Source organism: Elephas maximus, chromosome 1 (assembly GCF_024166365.1).
Source record: "Elephas maximus indicus isolate mEleMax1 chromosome 1, mEleMax1 primary haplotype, whole genome shotgun sequence".
In the NCBI taxonomy this organism is placed as follows: domain Eukaryota; kingdom Metazoa; phylum Chordata; class Mammalia; order Proboscidea; family Elephantidae; genus Elephas; species Elephas maximus.
This window is the reverse complement of record NC_064819.1, coordinates 200415689-200432650: the sequence shown is the minus strand read 5'-3', so window position 1 is coordinate 200432650 and position 16962 is coordinate 200415689. Positions and strand designations below refer to the sequence as shown.

The 16962-nt window shown below is 37.3% G+C and overlaps 1 protein-coding gene across 1 annotated transcript in view; it reads left to right on the top strand.

The window, feature by feature from the left end:
• The window catches only part of MED23 (mediator complex subunit 23), a 56386-nt gene that overhangs the window by 25899 nt on the left and 13525 nt on the right, over positions 1-16962 (top strand). Inside the window, exons 14-22 of the mRNA XM_049900671.1 lie at positions 1254-1499; positions 3355-3497; positions 4462-4636; positions 5294-5457; positions 7805-7929; positions 11058-11263; positions 11355-11535; positions 12484-12654; positions 13012-13228. Coding sequence (XP_049756628.1) covers positions 1254-1499; positions 3355-3497; positions 4462-4636; positions 5294-5457; positions 7805-7929; positions 11058-11263; positions 11355-11535; positions 12484-12654; positions 13012-13228 — 1628 coding nt within the window. The remainder of the gene's footprint in view (positions 1-1253; positions 1500-3354; positions 3498-4461; positions 4637-5293; positions 5458-7804; positions 7930-11057; positions 11264-11354; positions 11536-12483; positions 12655-13011; positions 13229-16962) is intronic.

The following is a 16962-nucleotide window of genomic DNA, read 5'->3' as shown; positions in this document are numbered from 1 at the left end:
GGACTCAAAGCACTTAGTGATGAAAATCAAAGACTACAGCCTTCAGTAGTAGTCAAGAAATTAGATGACATATTTCATTGAACAGATTTGCTGCGAAAGACCTCTTTAAAGTGTTAAAAAGCAAAAATGTCCTTTTAAGGACTAAGGTGCACCTAACCCAAGCCATGATGTTTTCAGTTGCCTCATATGCATGCAAGAGCTGGACAATGAATAAGGAAGACCGAAGAAGAATTGATGCCTTTGAATTATGGTGTTGCCAAAGAATATTGACTATACCATGGGCTGCCGGAAGAACGAACAAATCTGTCTTGGAAGAGGTAGAGCAGAATGCTCTTTAGAACCAAGGATGGTGAAACTTGGACTCACATACTTTGGACATATCAGGAGGGACTAGTCCCTGGAGGAGGACATTGTGCTTGGTAAAGTATACAGTCAGTGAAAAAGAGGAAGACCTTCAACAAGATGGATTGATACAGTGGCTGTAACAATAGGCTCAAGCATAACAACAATTGTGAGGATGGCTCAGGACGAGGCAGTGTCTCGTTCTGTTGTACATAGGGTGTCTATGACTTGATGGCACCTAACAACAACAAAGTTGTGACTACTCAAAGAAGATGCTCTTCTCAGATAGACCCAAGCTTCAGTCAAAGGTGCTGGAAATAGTTGAACTTCCCTTCTAGGCTTCCAAAAAAGACTGCCAAATCTGTTCGTGGGAGACTGTAGAGTGTATTTTACAGCTAGGTGCATTTTTTTTTAATACTTACGTTTATTTAAAAATATATATATATATATATTGTGTATTTTAGGGAGTCTAGAATATACAGATAAACCCAAGGAAAATGATAGCTTCACATTTCATTTGGCCTTCATTTATGAGACACCCACTTAGGATCATCTTTTCACAGTGACATCTGTAATTAAGGCATATTGTTGTGCTTAAAGAGATAGATAATAAATAGAAACCTAGTCCACGTTTTTGTGAATTTTTTCTTCATTCTCTGAACAGTAACCTGATAGAACGTTGCATATATAGTATATACTTACCAAATACTCATTACCGTTAACTTGTCTTAACTTTCTTCTGCAATGCTACCCCCATCTGTATATAAGTTTCCACTCTACATTTTGCGCAGAAACTATTAATACCTTTAAGAATTAATATAGTATTAGCATAAATTTATAATTTAAAAAATGCGAGTTCACTTTATGGAAATAATTTGTATTTTTTCTGTTTAATGAACTGGAATTTTTAGGTTCCTACAGCAGAGCCTGAGAAATAAGAGTTTACAGATGAATGACTATAAGATTGCCCTGTTGTGTAATGCATATTCCACAAATTCAGAATGTTTTACATTGCCCATGGGGGCTCTGGTAGAAACTATTTATGGAAATGGAATTATGAGGATACCTCTCCCTGGAACGAGCTGTTTGGCTTCAGGATCTATTACTCCCTTACCAATGAACCTTCTGGATTCACTGACAGTTCATGCCAAAATGAGGTATGTCCTTTTGACTTAGTTGGTATTAGTGTTGGTATTAGTGTAGCCTGGCCCTTGATGTCATGATTTTGCATGTATATTATATGGCTAGGTGCATGTTTTGAAATAATTACGTTTATTTTGTTATAAAAATGAATATTATTATAGTGATAATTGCGATAATCCCTCCATGAGAGACAGATTGTAAAATTTTTCGTCTATATCCTGAATATCTTTTCCTTTGTGTAAGTATATAAATATATATGTTTTGTTTTGATTTTTACCAAAGTAGACATACACTGTGATACTGTGTTGCTTACGTATGGAGGCACTTTTAGATTTGAACATTATGGTTTCTAAAAGAAAGAAAAAGGCTCTGTTGAGTGTGATTCTAGAATCTCAAGTGCCTCTAGGGACCAAGCTGGTAATATAAATTAACAAAGCCTGGTGCTGACTGAGGGTCCAGGCTCACATGCCCATGGCAGCCTGTGTGTGTACAGAGGACTGAGGCCGCCTGGGGCGTGCAGGGCTCATCATCTCATGCTGCCGCTTTAGCTCATTTCTGTGACATAGGAATGTGGCCTAGTGCAGCTAGATCTTCTGACTTTTTTCAAGAAGGGCTGTGTCTTAGTCATCTAGTGCTGCCATAACAGAAATACCACCAGTGGATGGCTTTAACAGAGAAATTTATTCTCTCACAGTCTAGTAGGTTACAAGTCCAGATTCAGGGCATCAGCTCCAGGGGAAGGCTTTCTCTGTCTTTTGGCTCTGGAGGAAGGTCGTTGTCCTCAATCTTCCCCTGGTTGGGAAGCTTCTCAGACGCAGGGACCCCATGACCAAAGGATGTGCTCTGCTCCTGGTGCTGCTTTCTTGGTGGTATGAGGTCCCCAACTCTCTGCTTGCTTCCCTTTCCTTTTTATCTCTTCAGAGATAAAAGGTGGTACAGGCCACACCCCGAGGAAATTCCCTTTACCTTGGCTCAGGGAGGTGACCTGAGTAAGAGTGGTGTTATACAATCCCACTCTAATCCTCTCAATATAAAATTACCGTCACAAAATGGAGGACAACCACACAATACGGGGAATCACGGCCTAACCAAGTTGATAACACACATTTTTTGGGGAACACAATTCAATCCATGACAGGCTGGAAATCCAGATATTTTATTTCTAGTCTTCCCGCTTTTAAGTATGGCTTAAACTTTAAAACACTGTGTGGGGCAAAGAATGGATCTTTGGGCCTCGAGGTAGGGCATCAGTTCTAGAAGAGCCACACTCCTTTTCAAATGGTAAACACTGAGAATTACATGTATGCTTTACTTGCATGCATGACAGATCTGAGGAAAGCCATGTCGGAACCTAACATTTATGCCTTTGCAATGATTTAAGTAATTCTGTGACTTAAGTTATTTAATATCTCAAATGGTTTAAGTTACATATATGAAAAAGAAAGACTAAAATCACTCAAATATGTCTATGAGTTGTACTCACATTTTGTTTTTCCATGAGCAGACAGATCCTGGTACACATTTAAAGTACCATAAAAACCAGAATTAACCATATTTTTATGAAAATAACATGTGTATTATATGTGTTTTGCCAACTGCACAACCGCCTTGCACATTATTTTCCTAGGTGATGGCGCGTTATACGTGCGGGTGTATTGTTTACGTGGGCGTGTTCTTTGTGAAAAAATAATGGTAGTATAGGGCCTCACCAGCAAGTTTACTGCTCTGTTGAAATACGTTAACTGCATCAGGTTCATTTTAGCCATTTAAGTTCGGATTTATACTGAATAACTTAGCCATAAGTAGAGTAACCCCTGTATCTATGCTAAAAATATGGATTTTTATTTTCTCCCTTTTATTTCTTCTCAGCCTTATTCACAGCATTGCAACTAGGGTGATAAAACTTGCTCATGCAAAGTCCAGTGTGGCCTTGGCTCCAGCCCTAGTAGAAACTTACAGTCGTTTATTGGTCTATATGGAAATAGAATCTTTGGGCATCAAAGGATTTATCAGTAAGACAAATTTTCTGGTGTTTGTAACTGTTAACCTGTTCATTAATTCAATATGTACTCATCTAATCACTGCCAGCGTGGAACTTACGTGCTAATGAGGAGGACAGACAATAAACTAAGTAAATAAGTGAAATATGTAGTATGTCAGAGGGTGATAAGTGTTATAGAAAAAATAAAGCAAAAAAGAGCAGTAGGAAGCGTGAGAATCAGGGGAGTGAGTTCTCTGGGTAAGAAAAGGGCACTGTGCTAGGTTCTGAGGCTGCAGTGAGCAGCATAGATGTGGTCCCGTTTGCCTCCTCTGCTGTGTGTCTGCTACTGGTTCACCCCAGGGCCCCAGTGGTCTCCTCTGTGGGTACTGACTGGCAGTAGAGAAAGACTATTTCTACACTGCAGAAGACACATTATAATGTCTGTTGTGTATTTTGCAGTTTTAAACAAAGGATTCTAACATGCAAGTGCTTCTCTGATTCATGATAACTCTTACTTTTCACCAATACAGTATAATTTTAATTTTAACCACAATTACTCAGTCTCCTGGATAATTGGGAGTTGAATAAAACTTTCTTTGAAGGGAGGAGAGAACACGGGTAGGTGTGATGCAACTTTTTTATGTTAAAAAGGGATCCTCATATTTCAAACAATTGGGAACATTCACTGTATAACAATAATTTAAAAGATAACTGAGAAGTGAGGAAAGGTAATTTTTTTTATATCTCGCCTTCTTGTTTTATTTTTCCAGATGAACTTGAGTATTACTTTGTCAAGTTTTATGAAAAAACAAAGAGCAAACTTGGCATTATAATTAGAATCTGTATTTTTTTCTTATATATAAAGCAGAAATTATGGAGAGTGTATTTCACGGTTAAATCTCTGCATACATTTTACTCAGTGTGACTTTTCTTCAAATATCTTTTAATGGATAGCTTTCAATAATTTTAATTTTTAAATTGTCTTGTTTCTCAAGGTCAGCTTTTGCCAACTGTTTTCAAGTCTCACGCATGGGGGATCTTACACACACTTCTCGAGATGTTTAGCTACCGGATGCATCACATTCAGCCTCATTACAGAGTTCAGCTCCTGAGTCATCTTCATACTTTGGCTGCAGTGGCACAAACAAACCAGAACCAGCTTCATCTTTGGTAAGCCCATTGAAGACTGCCTCTCCATAAGATTATTAGAAATTCTGTTGGCATTGGGGAACTTAATCTTTTACCTCAAAATTTGCTTCTTTGTCATACAAACCCCTGTATTTCTGGAGTTGTTCTTTTCTTCTTTTCCCAGTAAAGAAGAAATGTAGTCCAGTTTTTTAAACAGAAACTGATTAAGATAGTTGAGTCCTTGCCTCAAGATCTTTGGACTGAGAATTAGTACATCCAAGGCCTTTGTCATTATATTCTAACTTAGCCCTTGACAGAGCTGCTAGATTTCAGTAAATGTCAGATTATGATTAAGTATCCTCTCATTTTAATTTTACTCTAAGTAAAAATATATTCAGATAAAACAGTGAAATTTTTGAAATCTTATATATCCAGGTGAAAATTTTGAGTTCTTCAGGCTACAACTTACCTTTTTCAAATGTGTAAAATGTCAGATCTCACTATAATATTTGATACCTCAGGATTTTAATGCAAGTTAACAAATCTCATTCTCACACAAAAGAAGCAGGTTTGTTTTTTTCTTTTTAGTTTGCTTGCTTTTTTTCCATTGTTAACCTGGAATTGAATTTAATTCAGTAATTCTGAAATTTTATATGCAGCTTAACTTTTTCATGTTTCTTTTGTCCTTCTGCCTTACAGTGTCGAGAGCACTGCACTCAGGCTTATAACAGCGTTAGGTAGCTCGGAGGTACAGCCACAGTTTACACGCTTTCTTAGCGATCCCAAAACAGTGCTGTCAGCGGAATCTGAAGAACTGAACCGAGCCTTGATATTGACCTTAGCTAGAGCAACGCATGTGACAGGTACGTAAACATGTGGCCTACAACAACAAATAAATATGAATTAAAGTTTGCCGTAATTCTACCGATTACTAAAATGATGCTGTGCTAAAAAATAGTTTTCACTTGTTCAAAAAAAGCCAGTTACTGTTTTGATACCTTCACCATTTCAGTTGTTAATGTAGGTTCTCCTTGGAGACTAAATGTGAGCATCAGTTTTCAGCCATCTTACGTAACTTTAGAGTAGTGATTCTCAAACCTTTGGTCTCAGGACTGCTTTACATCCTTAAAAAAATATATATTTGGCATTCTCAAAAAGTTCTCATTTATATTGGTTATATCTATCAATATTTATTGTACCAGAAATTATAAAAAAGAGGTTTTTAAAATATTTATTAATTTATTTAAAAATAACAAATCATTACATATTAACATAAATACTGTTATGAAAAGATATATATTTTCCAAAACGAAACATTAGTGCCAAAGGTGCCACTGTTTTACGTTTACATCTATTTAATGTCTGTCTTAATAGAAGATAGCTGGATTCTCATATCTGCATCTATGTTTAATCTGTAGCAATGTGTTCTTTTAGTTGAAGTAAGAAAATATGACTGTACAGATATGAGGTTGGAAAAAGGGATATTTTAATAATCTTTTCAGATAATTGTGAATATTTTTTTATTTTACACCAAAATTAGACAAGTCATAGTTTCTTAAAGGTTAGTTGCAATGTGGAATCTGAAACCTCATCGATGAACATTTGTACTGTTACATTAAAATCCATCAATCTGTGTTGTACATTTAATGGATTGTTCATCCATGTGTGAATTTTATAATGTCATAAATTGATCATTTGGAAAATATTTGTTCACTGAGTTACGTAGCTCTTACAAATGTTCACATATTTCGTTATACAGTATCAGAAAATTGGATTTTTTAATATCATTACAAGTTTCATTTGGAAAGCCTTTAAGTTTTGGAAAGCTATCAAGCTCGTAATGGATACCAGTTTTCCAAATTCTGATTTTCACATGGAAGCTCAAATTTTATCATTGGTAGCAGATACCGTCATTTGTTTTCTTTGAAGTGACAGGCATTACATTAATTTTCAAAAAACATTTGCTAACTACCCAGTCTAAATAATTGTAGATTTCTGTCAGATTTTCTTTCAAGTAAAATTGGAATTTCATGAAAAAAGCAGCTAATTCAGTTTACAACCTAAACAATCACAAAAATTCTTTACCTCGAGACACGTACTTCAGTGTGTAGCTAAAATGCTTGCTTCTCATTTTGTCATACAGAATATTAAAAAGAAATGTGCTCAAGGGTTGAGATTTGATAATTTTTTACTACTGCATCAAGGACATTCTTAAGTGAAATTGTCACCCCCCCCCCTTCCCCAACCCTCAAGAGAGTGAAACGATGAAGAATACAATGACTGTTTAGTTTGGTGCCACTGTTAGATTTGTGCTGAGGGCCAGCAGGTTAACCCACCATTGCTCTTGAACCATCACTGCACATATCAGCACAGTAAAAACGCCTGTGATATCTTAGTATTTAAATAGCTTTGACCTCACTGACCCCTTGAGGGGATCCCGGGGAACCCCAAAGGTCCACAGACCACACTTTGAGAACTCTCTTTTAAAGAAATAGGCGAATTTAGTAATCTCAAATACATTTGTGTAAACTATCTTGTTTTACCTAAATAAATAAGTGGAAACCCTGGTGGCGTAGCGGTTAAGTGCTACGGCTGCTAACCAAGAGGTCAGCAGTTCGAATCTGCTAGGCGCTCCTTGAAAACTCTATGGTGCAGTTCTACTCTGTTCTGTAGGGTCGCTATGAGTCAGAATCGACTCGACGACAGTGGGTTTGGTTTTGGGTTAAATAAATAAGCCTTTTTAATTTAGAGATTTAGATTTATACTTGTAGTCTATAGATGTGTGATGACTATGGTACTTTCAGATTCCAGAAAAGATATCTACTTTGGTAACTCTATTCCTTTGGGTTAATAAAGTCCTAGTAAATCATATGCAGAGCAAACTTTTAAAGAGCAGTAGTGGTGGACCTGTGTCACTGTTATGTCACTGGTACTCTGTAACCTTAAAAAAAAAAAGAGAGAGAGAGATTCCAGATGCCTTTTATCTTCTTTTCACTAATTATGCTTACATTTATTTACTAATATGATAATTCAAATCGCTCCTAAATTAAGAAAACTTAGGTCCCAAACTGAATAAAACTGTTAAGCCATGAACGCACAGTGAGATTCCCTTGAGTGTATGTAATTGTTTGTGATTTTCACTATGATATCTTTTATGAATTTTAGGTGTGATCATTTGTATCTAGAGTACATCTGTTTGTTTCTGTTTAGATTTTTTTACAGGGTCTGATTCAATTCAGGGAACTTGGTGTAAAGACATACTTCAGACCATCATGAGTTTTACTCCTCATAATTGGGCTTCACACACCCTAAGCTGCTTTCCAGGCCCACTACAGGTAATTTGGTCTTGCATTATATATTGAATACTACATATGAAATCCTTCTGTCCATTCACAGTGGCAGTTATTCTAGAGAATTAGTTTTGGTGACATCTGAAACAAAATTAGCGTTGATTTCTTCTTTTTTTTTTTAATCTATGTAATTCTAAAAATCTCTTGAGTTGTTCCTTGCTCTCCTCTAGGCCTGGATATGTTTCTAAATAATTAATTATCATGGCTTCATCTTAATAGTTAACAGTGTTAGATTCTTGTGAACATTAACACATTACCAGAAAAGCTCTTGCTCTGTAACAGAACTGAAATAGGGAGAAATCTAATTTACTATATTTTTTTGCAATTAATCTACCTGTATAAATAACATGCTTACACATATAATGTGTGGAAATGATGAAGTAAAACAGTTCTGGCATAATGCGTGCATTGTTTGCATAAAAATATGGTAATATAACTTCAGAGTATATATATGCTAAAGTTAACTGAATATTTGAAGACAAAAAGTTACACAGAGAGAAAGACTATAAACTTTGCTTTTATAATATGGAAAAAGGAAAATCTAATTTGTCTTCTTCCCTAGGAAAGTTTATCACTTACCCTAAGAAACAAGAGATTTCCCCATTTCTTTACTCATTCTACATTTCAGAGAAAGTGTAAGGCATGATGCGTCTCTGTTTTTCATAACTTCTGATAGGGCTAGAGCAGTGATTATCAAACTCAGGCACACCAGAAATGGGACTTCATGAAAATTAGAAACTTTGTCCATCAAAAGATTTACCAAGAAAGTGAGAAAACAAGCTACCAACTGGGAGAATATCTTTAGAAACCATATATCCAATAAGAATCTAATAACCAAAATATATACAAAATGTCAACAACTTAACAAAAGGGCAAATAACCTTATCACAAAATGGGCAAAGGACTTGGACAGACCACCAAAGATGAAATTCAGATGGCCACCAAACATGTGAAAAAGTGCTCATCGTCATTAGATATCACAGAGCTGCAAATCAAAACCACAGTGGGATACCATTTCACTCCCACTAGGATGACTAAGATTAAAAAAAAAAGAGGAAATAGAAAGTAACAAATATTGGTGAGGATGTGGGGAAATTAAAACCCTTATCGATGCTGGTGGGAATGCAAAATGGTATAGCCATAGTGGAAAACAGTGTGACAGTTCCTCAAAAAACTATAAAAATAGAAGTACCATATAACCCAGCAATTCCACTCCTAGGTGAATACACAAAAGACTTGAAAGCAGAGACTCAAACAGAGACTTACATACCAATGTTCATTGCAGCACTATTCACAGTAGCCAAAAAGTGGAGACAGCCTAAATGGCCATGAACAGATAAATGGATAAACAAAATGTGGTACATATATGCAATGGAATACTACTCAGCCAGTAGCAGAAATGAAGCCTTGAAATGTGCTGCAATATGGATGCAGCTTGAAGACATTATGCTGAGTGAAATAAGTCAATCACAAAAGGACAAATATTGGATGACCTCACTTACATAAAAAGACAAGAAAAGGCAAATGTATGGAGACCAAAATTTATTAGTGATTACAAGGGGTGGAAGGGAGAGGGAATGGGGAGAACTGTGATAGAAAAATCGCATTAAGGGTAGGGTTGCAGAGCTGATTGTTGTAATTGCCATCTGCAAGTTGTATACCTGTAAAAAGTTGAGTGGGCAAGTCATGTGATATGTTTACAATAATGACAAAAAAAAAAAAGTAGCTGCTGAGGCTGCTTATATACAACCAAACACCTCATGGGATTTGGTTCCTTGGTTTGGAGGTTTAGGGTCATGGTTTCATGGGATATCCCAGTTAACTGGCCTAATAACATGCTTAATGCTTCTGGTGTACCTCCTAGGTCATTGTGTAGTGCCTTCGGTTTTAAAAGCTTGCAAGCGGCCATCTAGGGCACAACAATTGGTTTGTATTTACCTAGGCCAACAGAGAAAGTAGAGTCAGGAATGGGAGGAATATATGGAATGTGTGGCTAATTTCCTCTCTGTACAACTACTTCCTTTGTCATGAGACCAGAAGAACTGGATGGTGCCTAGCTTCCATTACTGAACATTTTGATCAAAGATTCCATAGAAGAATCCTGATGAAAAGGGGAAAAATGCAGAAAGGAACTTCAAATTCTCATGGACTCTGGACATTCTGGAGATACAGAGGGTGGATGAACCCCAGAAACTATTACCCTGAGGTTATATTTAAACCTTAAACCAAAAATATCGCCTGAAGTCTTCTTAAAACCAAATAGTTTAGCGTAACTAGTATAAAATGTCTGTCTGCCCTGAGCATTATGCTCAAACTGACAACAGCAATTTGAGAGATTATGTTAATGAGGGTGAACATCTCAGAAAAGGAAAGTGAGAATGGTTGCACAACTCAAACAATGTAATCAATGTCACTAAATTATACCTGTAGGAACTGTTGAATTGGTGTACATTTTGCTGTGTATATTCTCAACAGTAACAAAAAAGAAATAAAATATAGTTAAAAAAAGAGAAATCACCTCTCAGCAAAAGGAGAAAAAAACTTCCTATTTTATTTCTGCTGTTAAACTACTGCAAATACTATTCTTGCTTTAAAAAAAAAAAAAAACTTAAATCAGAATCACCTGGAGAGTTTGTTAAAATACAGATTTCTGGGCCCAAGTCGCAGAGCTGCTGATTCAGTAGGTCTGGGGTGGAGTCTGATAATTTGCACTCTTAACAAGTCCCGGGCACTGCTCATCTTCAACCACACTCAGAACTACTGGATTAGGGTAATGAATTTTCCTCATAGAGATAGTAAAATATTTAACCAAAGGGTACATAACTTTTTTTCTTTAATGTTAGCAAAAGTATCAACATTTTATTGACGAAACTGAAATAAGCTTGCTTGAAATTTCTCTCTAGGTAATGTAGGAAAAGGACTCTTAGAGATAGTTTAGTTGAACCTATATAATTTTCCAGATAAAGAAACTTATGCCTTGATTGCTGAGTTAACTGTTCATGGTCACCTGCAGTTTATTAGTGTCAGAGCCAAGTCTAGAACTGGTTTCTTAACTCTATATCCAGTGCTCTTTTTCTTAAACCATTGAAATAAAATTCTGGTTTTCCTTTTAGGCATTCTTCAAACAGAATAATGTACCTCAGGAAAGCCGTTTTAATCTGAAAAAGAATGTGGAGGAGGAGTACAGGAAGTGGAAGTCCATGAGCAATGAAAATGACATCATTACCTACTTTTCTAAGCAAGGCTCACCACCCCTCTTCCTTTGTCTTCTCTGGAAAATGCTCTTGGAAACAGATCATATTAATCAGATTGGCTATAGGTGAGCCAGAAAAACCTAGATTTGCATTCTTTTTGGTAAATTGTTATATTCATACAGCAATAGAATTTATTTTTTACTTTCTGCTATTCAGAGTATTAGAGAGAATTGGAGCCAGGGCGTTGGTAGCCCATGTGAGAACGTTTGCAGATTTCTTGGTATATGAGTTCTCTACGTCAGCTGGGGGTCAGCAACTCAACAAATGCATTGAGATTCTTAATGACATGGTATGGAAGTACAACATTGTTACATTGGACAGATTAATTCTCTGCCTGGTAAGAATAAATAAAGTTTTAAGCTTTGTCCTTCTCTTTTGCATCAAAGCGTGTGACTGATAGGCCTTGTGCTGATCTACTGTATATTGCTTCTGAATATTTAATGGATTTATATAAGTATTGTTATCACTTCCCTAAGGAACTAGATATTTCCCCATTTCTTATACTCATTTATTCAGTAAATATTAAATATCTACTATGTTCTGTGCACAGAAGGTACAGAGGTAAATACGATAGACTTTAAAAGTGTGAGCAGTTAGACCCCCTGAGTTGATTCTCAAAGGCTCCTGGCAGGCAGTAGTAAAATGCCACTGTGTTTCTTTCTTGAGTGCCAGCATAACCCTTTTGTTCACTTTGGTAGCCATAATCATAAACTGAATGTTTCTCATAGCCTCCCAATATCCCCCAAATGTTTTTTCTCTTGACTTCGATGTCTATTTCAGGCAAAATTTTAAGACACAACTAGGCTAGAAAATGCTGCATGTTTTTTAAAACTATGGTGGTGATATTTGGGGGTTGTAGTTGGTTAATGTTGTAGCTGTACAGCACAAATATAAAGGTGATTGTAATCTAGTAGGTGAAATAAAGTAAGCCTGTAAACCAAAAAAACAAAAGAATAAGATAAGGTTGTAGGGAAAATATTGCCAGACATCAGTGAGAAGTCACATCCATCTTGGTGATGGATCTTGAAGGATGGATTAAATTTCAAAAAAATGAAGACTCATGTTCCAGGTAGAAGGAATACTGAGGGCCAGAAAAAGACAAGAAAGAGCCAGATATGATTGAGGACTGCTGAACAGTTGGTTTGGGATAGACTAGACATATAAGGAAACAATAATAGTGGGATTTTACTGTATTAAAATTTAGACTATAAAGCGGCAGAGAATAGCCTGAGCCATGCTTTTGCTCAGGTTGGGCATTTTCATATGATCTTTCCATTCTTCCAAGGCCATGCGTAGCCATGAAGGAAATGAAGCCCAAGTTTGTTATTTCATAATTCAGTTGCTGTTACTCAAGCCAAATGATTTCAGAAATCGAGTAAGTGACTTTGTGAAGGAAAATTCCCCAGAGCACTGGCTACAGAACGACTGGCATACCAAGCACATGAATTATCACAAGGTACGTTCTAGTTAGTGCTCCAAATAATCCTTTTTAAGCCATACTTAGGTATTTGGCTAATTGATAGGTAGATTTTGTAGTTCTGCTATTTTCTCTCTGGTCTGTATGGAAGTGAATTAACTCACTAAACTTCTTCAAGATTTCAGAGTTGCCCTGATGTTATGAATATTTTGAAACTGCAGTTTCAGTAGACATGGGTACATATAATGCAAAATAAATGGGAGTGTAATAAGGTATAATTAAAAACGTTTTCTTATGAAAACTAAATTTGTAAAGGATATTTTCAAGTTTATTTAGTTCTTATTTAAGAGAAGGAAAAAGATGCCTTAAACATTTGCTATCTCCTTACTTCCGCAGAAATATCCAGAGAAGCTGTATTTTGAGGGCCTGGCGGAACAGGTTGATCCTCCTATACAGATCCAGTCTCCCTATCTGCCCATCTATTTTGGAAATGTGTGTCTCCGATTCCTTCCAGTATTTGATATAGTTATCCACAGATTTTTAGAGTTGCTTCCAGTATCCAAATCACTGGAAACTCTACTGGATCACCTAGGCGGCTTGTATAAATTTCATGGTGAGCTTCTTTGAATTTTAATCTAATAACTTCATAAACAAAAGTAGATTAGGCATAACTGTGTGGTGGTAATGGTTCTAAAGGCTTTGTTTTTTAAATAAGGGTGTTTTGAAGGGAAGCGCTGTTGGGTGATGCCATGAAGTATAAATTTTATGTTGCTGTCGAGTGGAGTCTGATTCATGGCAAAGTATAAAATTCAAAACATGAACATATAAATAGACTGCAGCAAAACTACTAACTAGCAAAAGTAAGTGTTATGCAAGAGATGCCTTAATTTACATGATGTTATTGTTAGGTACCAACAAGTTTACAACTTGTAGTGACCCCATGTGACAAAGTAGAACTGCCTCATAGAGTTTTCCAGGCTGTAATCAAGTAATTACCAAGATGCATTGATAATTAATGGTGATTGGAATGCACAAGTTGGAAACAGAGAAAGATCAGTAGTTGAAAAATATGGCCGTGGTGATAGGAATGATGCCGGAGTTCACATGATATGATAGAAATTTTGCAAGACCAATGACTTCTTCATTGCAGATATCTTTTATCAACAACATGAATGGTAACTATACACATGGACCTCACCAGATAGAATACACAGGAATCAAATCCATTACATCTGTGGAAAGAGACGATGGAGAGGCTCTCTATCATCAGTCAGAACAAGGCCATGGACCAATTGCAGAACAGACCATCAGTTACTCATATGCAAGTTCAAGCTGAAGCTAAAGAAAATTAAAGCAAGCCCACAAGAGCCAAAGTATGACCCTGAGTAAACCCCACCTGAATTTAGAGACCATTTCAAGAATAGATTGACCCACTAAACACTGATAACGGAAGACCAGACGAGTTGTGGGATGACATCAAAGAAATCATATATGAAGAAGGCAAGAGGTCATTAAGAAGACAGGCAAGAAAGACCAAAATGGATGTCAGAAGAGACTCTGAAACTTGCTCTTGAATGTAGAGTAGCTAAAGCAAAGGGACAAAATGATGAAGAGCTGAACAGAAGATTTCCAAGGGTGGCTCGAAAAGACAAAGTATTATAATGAAATATGCAAAGACTTGGAGCTAGAAAACCAAAAGGGAAGAAGATGCTCAACATTTCTCAAGCTGAAATAACTGAAGAAAAATTCAAGCCTCGAGTTGCACTATTGAAGGATTCCACAGGGAAAATGTTGAAACGATACAGGAAGCATCAGAAGAAGATGGAAGGAATACACAGAGTCGCTGTACCAAAAAGAATTGGTCAACATTTAACCATTTCAAGAGGTAGCATATGATCAAGAACTGATGTTATTTAAGGAAGAAGTCCAAGCTGCAGTGAAGGCATTGGCAAAAAACAAGGCTCCAGAAATTGACAGAATACCAATTGAGATGTTTCAATGAGCGGATGCAGTGCTGGAGGTGCTGACTTGTCTGTGTCAAGAAATTTGGAAGACAGCTTCCTGGCCAACTGACTGGAAGAGATCCATACTTGTGCCCATCCAAAGAAAGGTGATCCAACCGAATGCAGAAATTATCGAACAGTATAATTAATATCATGTGCAAATAAAATTTTACTGAAAATCATTCAAAAGCAGTTGCAGCAGTACATCAACAGGAGACTGCCAGTTCAAGCCAGATTCAAAAGAGGATGTGGAACAAGGGATGTCATTGCTGATGCCAGACGGATCTTGGCTGAAAGCAGAGAATACCCAAGAGATATTTGTTGTTGTTGTTAGGTGTCATCGAGTCGGTTCTGACTCATAGCAACAGAAGAAAACACTGTCCAGTCCTGTACCATTTTCATGATGATTGTTATGCATGAGCCCATTATTGCAGGTACCGTGTCAGTCCATCTCGTTGAAGGCCTTCCTCTTTTTCACCAACCCTCTACTCTACCAAGCATGCTGTCCTTCTCTAGGGACAATCCCTCCTAATAACATGTCCAAAGTATGTGAGACAAAGTCTCACAATCCTGGCTTCTAAGGAGCATTCTGCCTGTACTTCTTTGAAGAGAGATTTGGAAGATGTTTACCTGTGTTTTTTGACTATGCAAAGGCATGTAACAAATCGTGGATAACATTGCAAAGAATGGGAATTCCAGAACATTTAGTTGTGCTCATGAGAAACCTGTACTTAGACTAAGAGGCAGTTTTTTCAAATAGGACAAAGGGATACTGCATAGTTTAAAGTCAAGAAAGGTGTCAGTCAGGGTTGTATCCTTTCGCCATACTTAATCAGTATGCTGAGCAAATGATCCAAGAAGCTAGACTATATGAATAAGAATATAGCAACAGGATTGGAGGAAGACTTACTAACAACCTGCAATATGCAGATGACACAACCTTATTTGCTGACAGTGAAGAGGACTTGAAGCACTTACTGATGAAGATCAAAGACCGCAGCCTTCAGTATGGATTGCAGAAATCTTCACAGTGGGACCAATAAGCAACATCATGATAAACAGAGAAAGTATTGAATTGTCAAGTATTTAATTTTACTTGGATCCACAATCAACGCCCAGGGAGGCAGCAGGCAAGAAGCCAAGTGACGTATTGTATTGGGCAAATTTGCTAAAGGCCTCTTTAAAGTGTTAAAAACCAAAGATGTCACTTTGAGGGCTAAGGTGTTCCTGACCCAAGCTGTAGTATTTTCACTTGCTTCATATGCATGTGAAAGTTGGACAGTGACTAAGGAAGACCAAAGAAGAATTGATGCCATTGGCAAAGAATATTGAATATACCATGGACTTCCAGAAGAACAAACAAATCTGTCCTGGAATAAGTACAGCTAGAATGCTCCTTAGAAGCAAGGGTGGTGAGACTTCATCTCATGGACTTTGGACATGTTGTCAGGAGAGACCAGTCCCTGGAGAAGGACATCATGCTTGATAAGGTAGAAAATCAAACCAATGCCATCAAGTCGATTCCAACTCATAGCAACCCTATAGGACAGAGTATAGAACTTCCGCATACGGTAGAACTGCTGACTTTTGGTTAGCAGCCAAGCTCTTAACCACTGAGCCACCAGGACTCTTTAGCAAAAAAATGGAAGACCTTCAATTAGATGGATTGACACAGTGGCTGCAACAATGGACTCAACCATAACAACGATCATGAGGATGATGAAGGACCAGGCAGTGTCTGGTTTTGTTGTACATAGGGTCGATGTGGGTCGGAGCTGACTTGGTAGCACCTAACAACCGCAATCTTTATGGGACCAGAGCACCAGGTTTTACTGCCAAGGAGCCACTGGGTGGGTTCGAGCTGTCAGCCTATGTTGACAGCTTAATTGTTGTGCCATCAGGCCTCCTTTAACTTACTTTGTGTGTGATTAATTCCCAGATGTGTACAGCAGTTCCCAGGTTACAAACGAGATCCATTCCTAACTGTTTCTTTCTATAAGTTGAGTTTGTAGGTGAGTTGGAACAGGTGCATATGGCTCTTACTTAATCTTACTTTAGTGCAAGAAAAGGCTTAAAGCCCTTCAGTGATTTAAAAGCTGCATGTGCAGCGAGTGAAAGTGATTGTGATGAAGAATTTGTTGTGAATAGGGGTTGGTCAAGTAATTTCAAAATGAAGGCAAAATTACATAACATTCAAGGGCAAGTAGGAGTTGTCCATAAGCTGGACATTCATAACCTGGGTACTGCCTGTATAGAAGTAAGAAAGTGTGAGGTCGAAACAGAGTGGTACTACTGTGAACCACATGAGCCTGGGTAGGCTTCCTGGAGGGGTAGGTTGAATTGT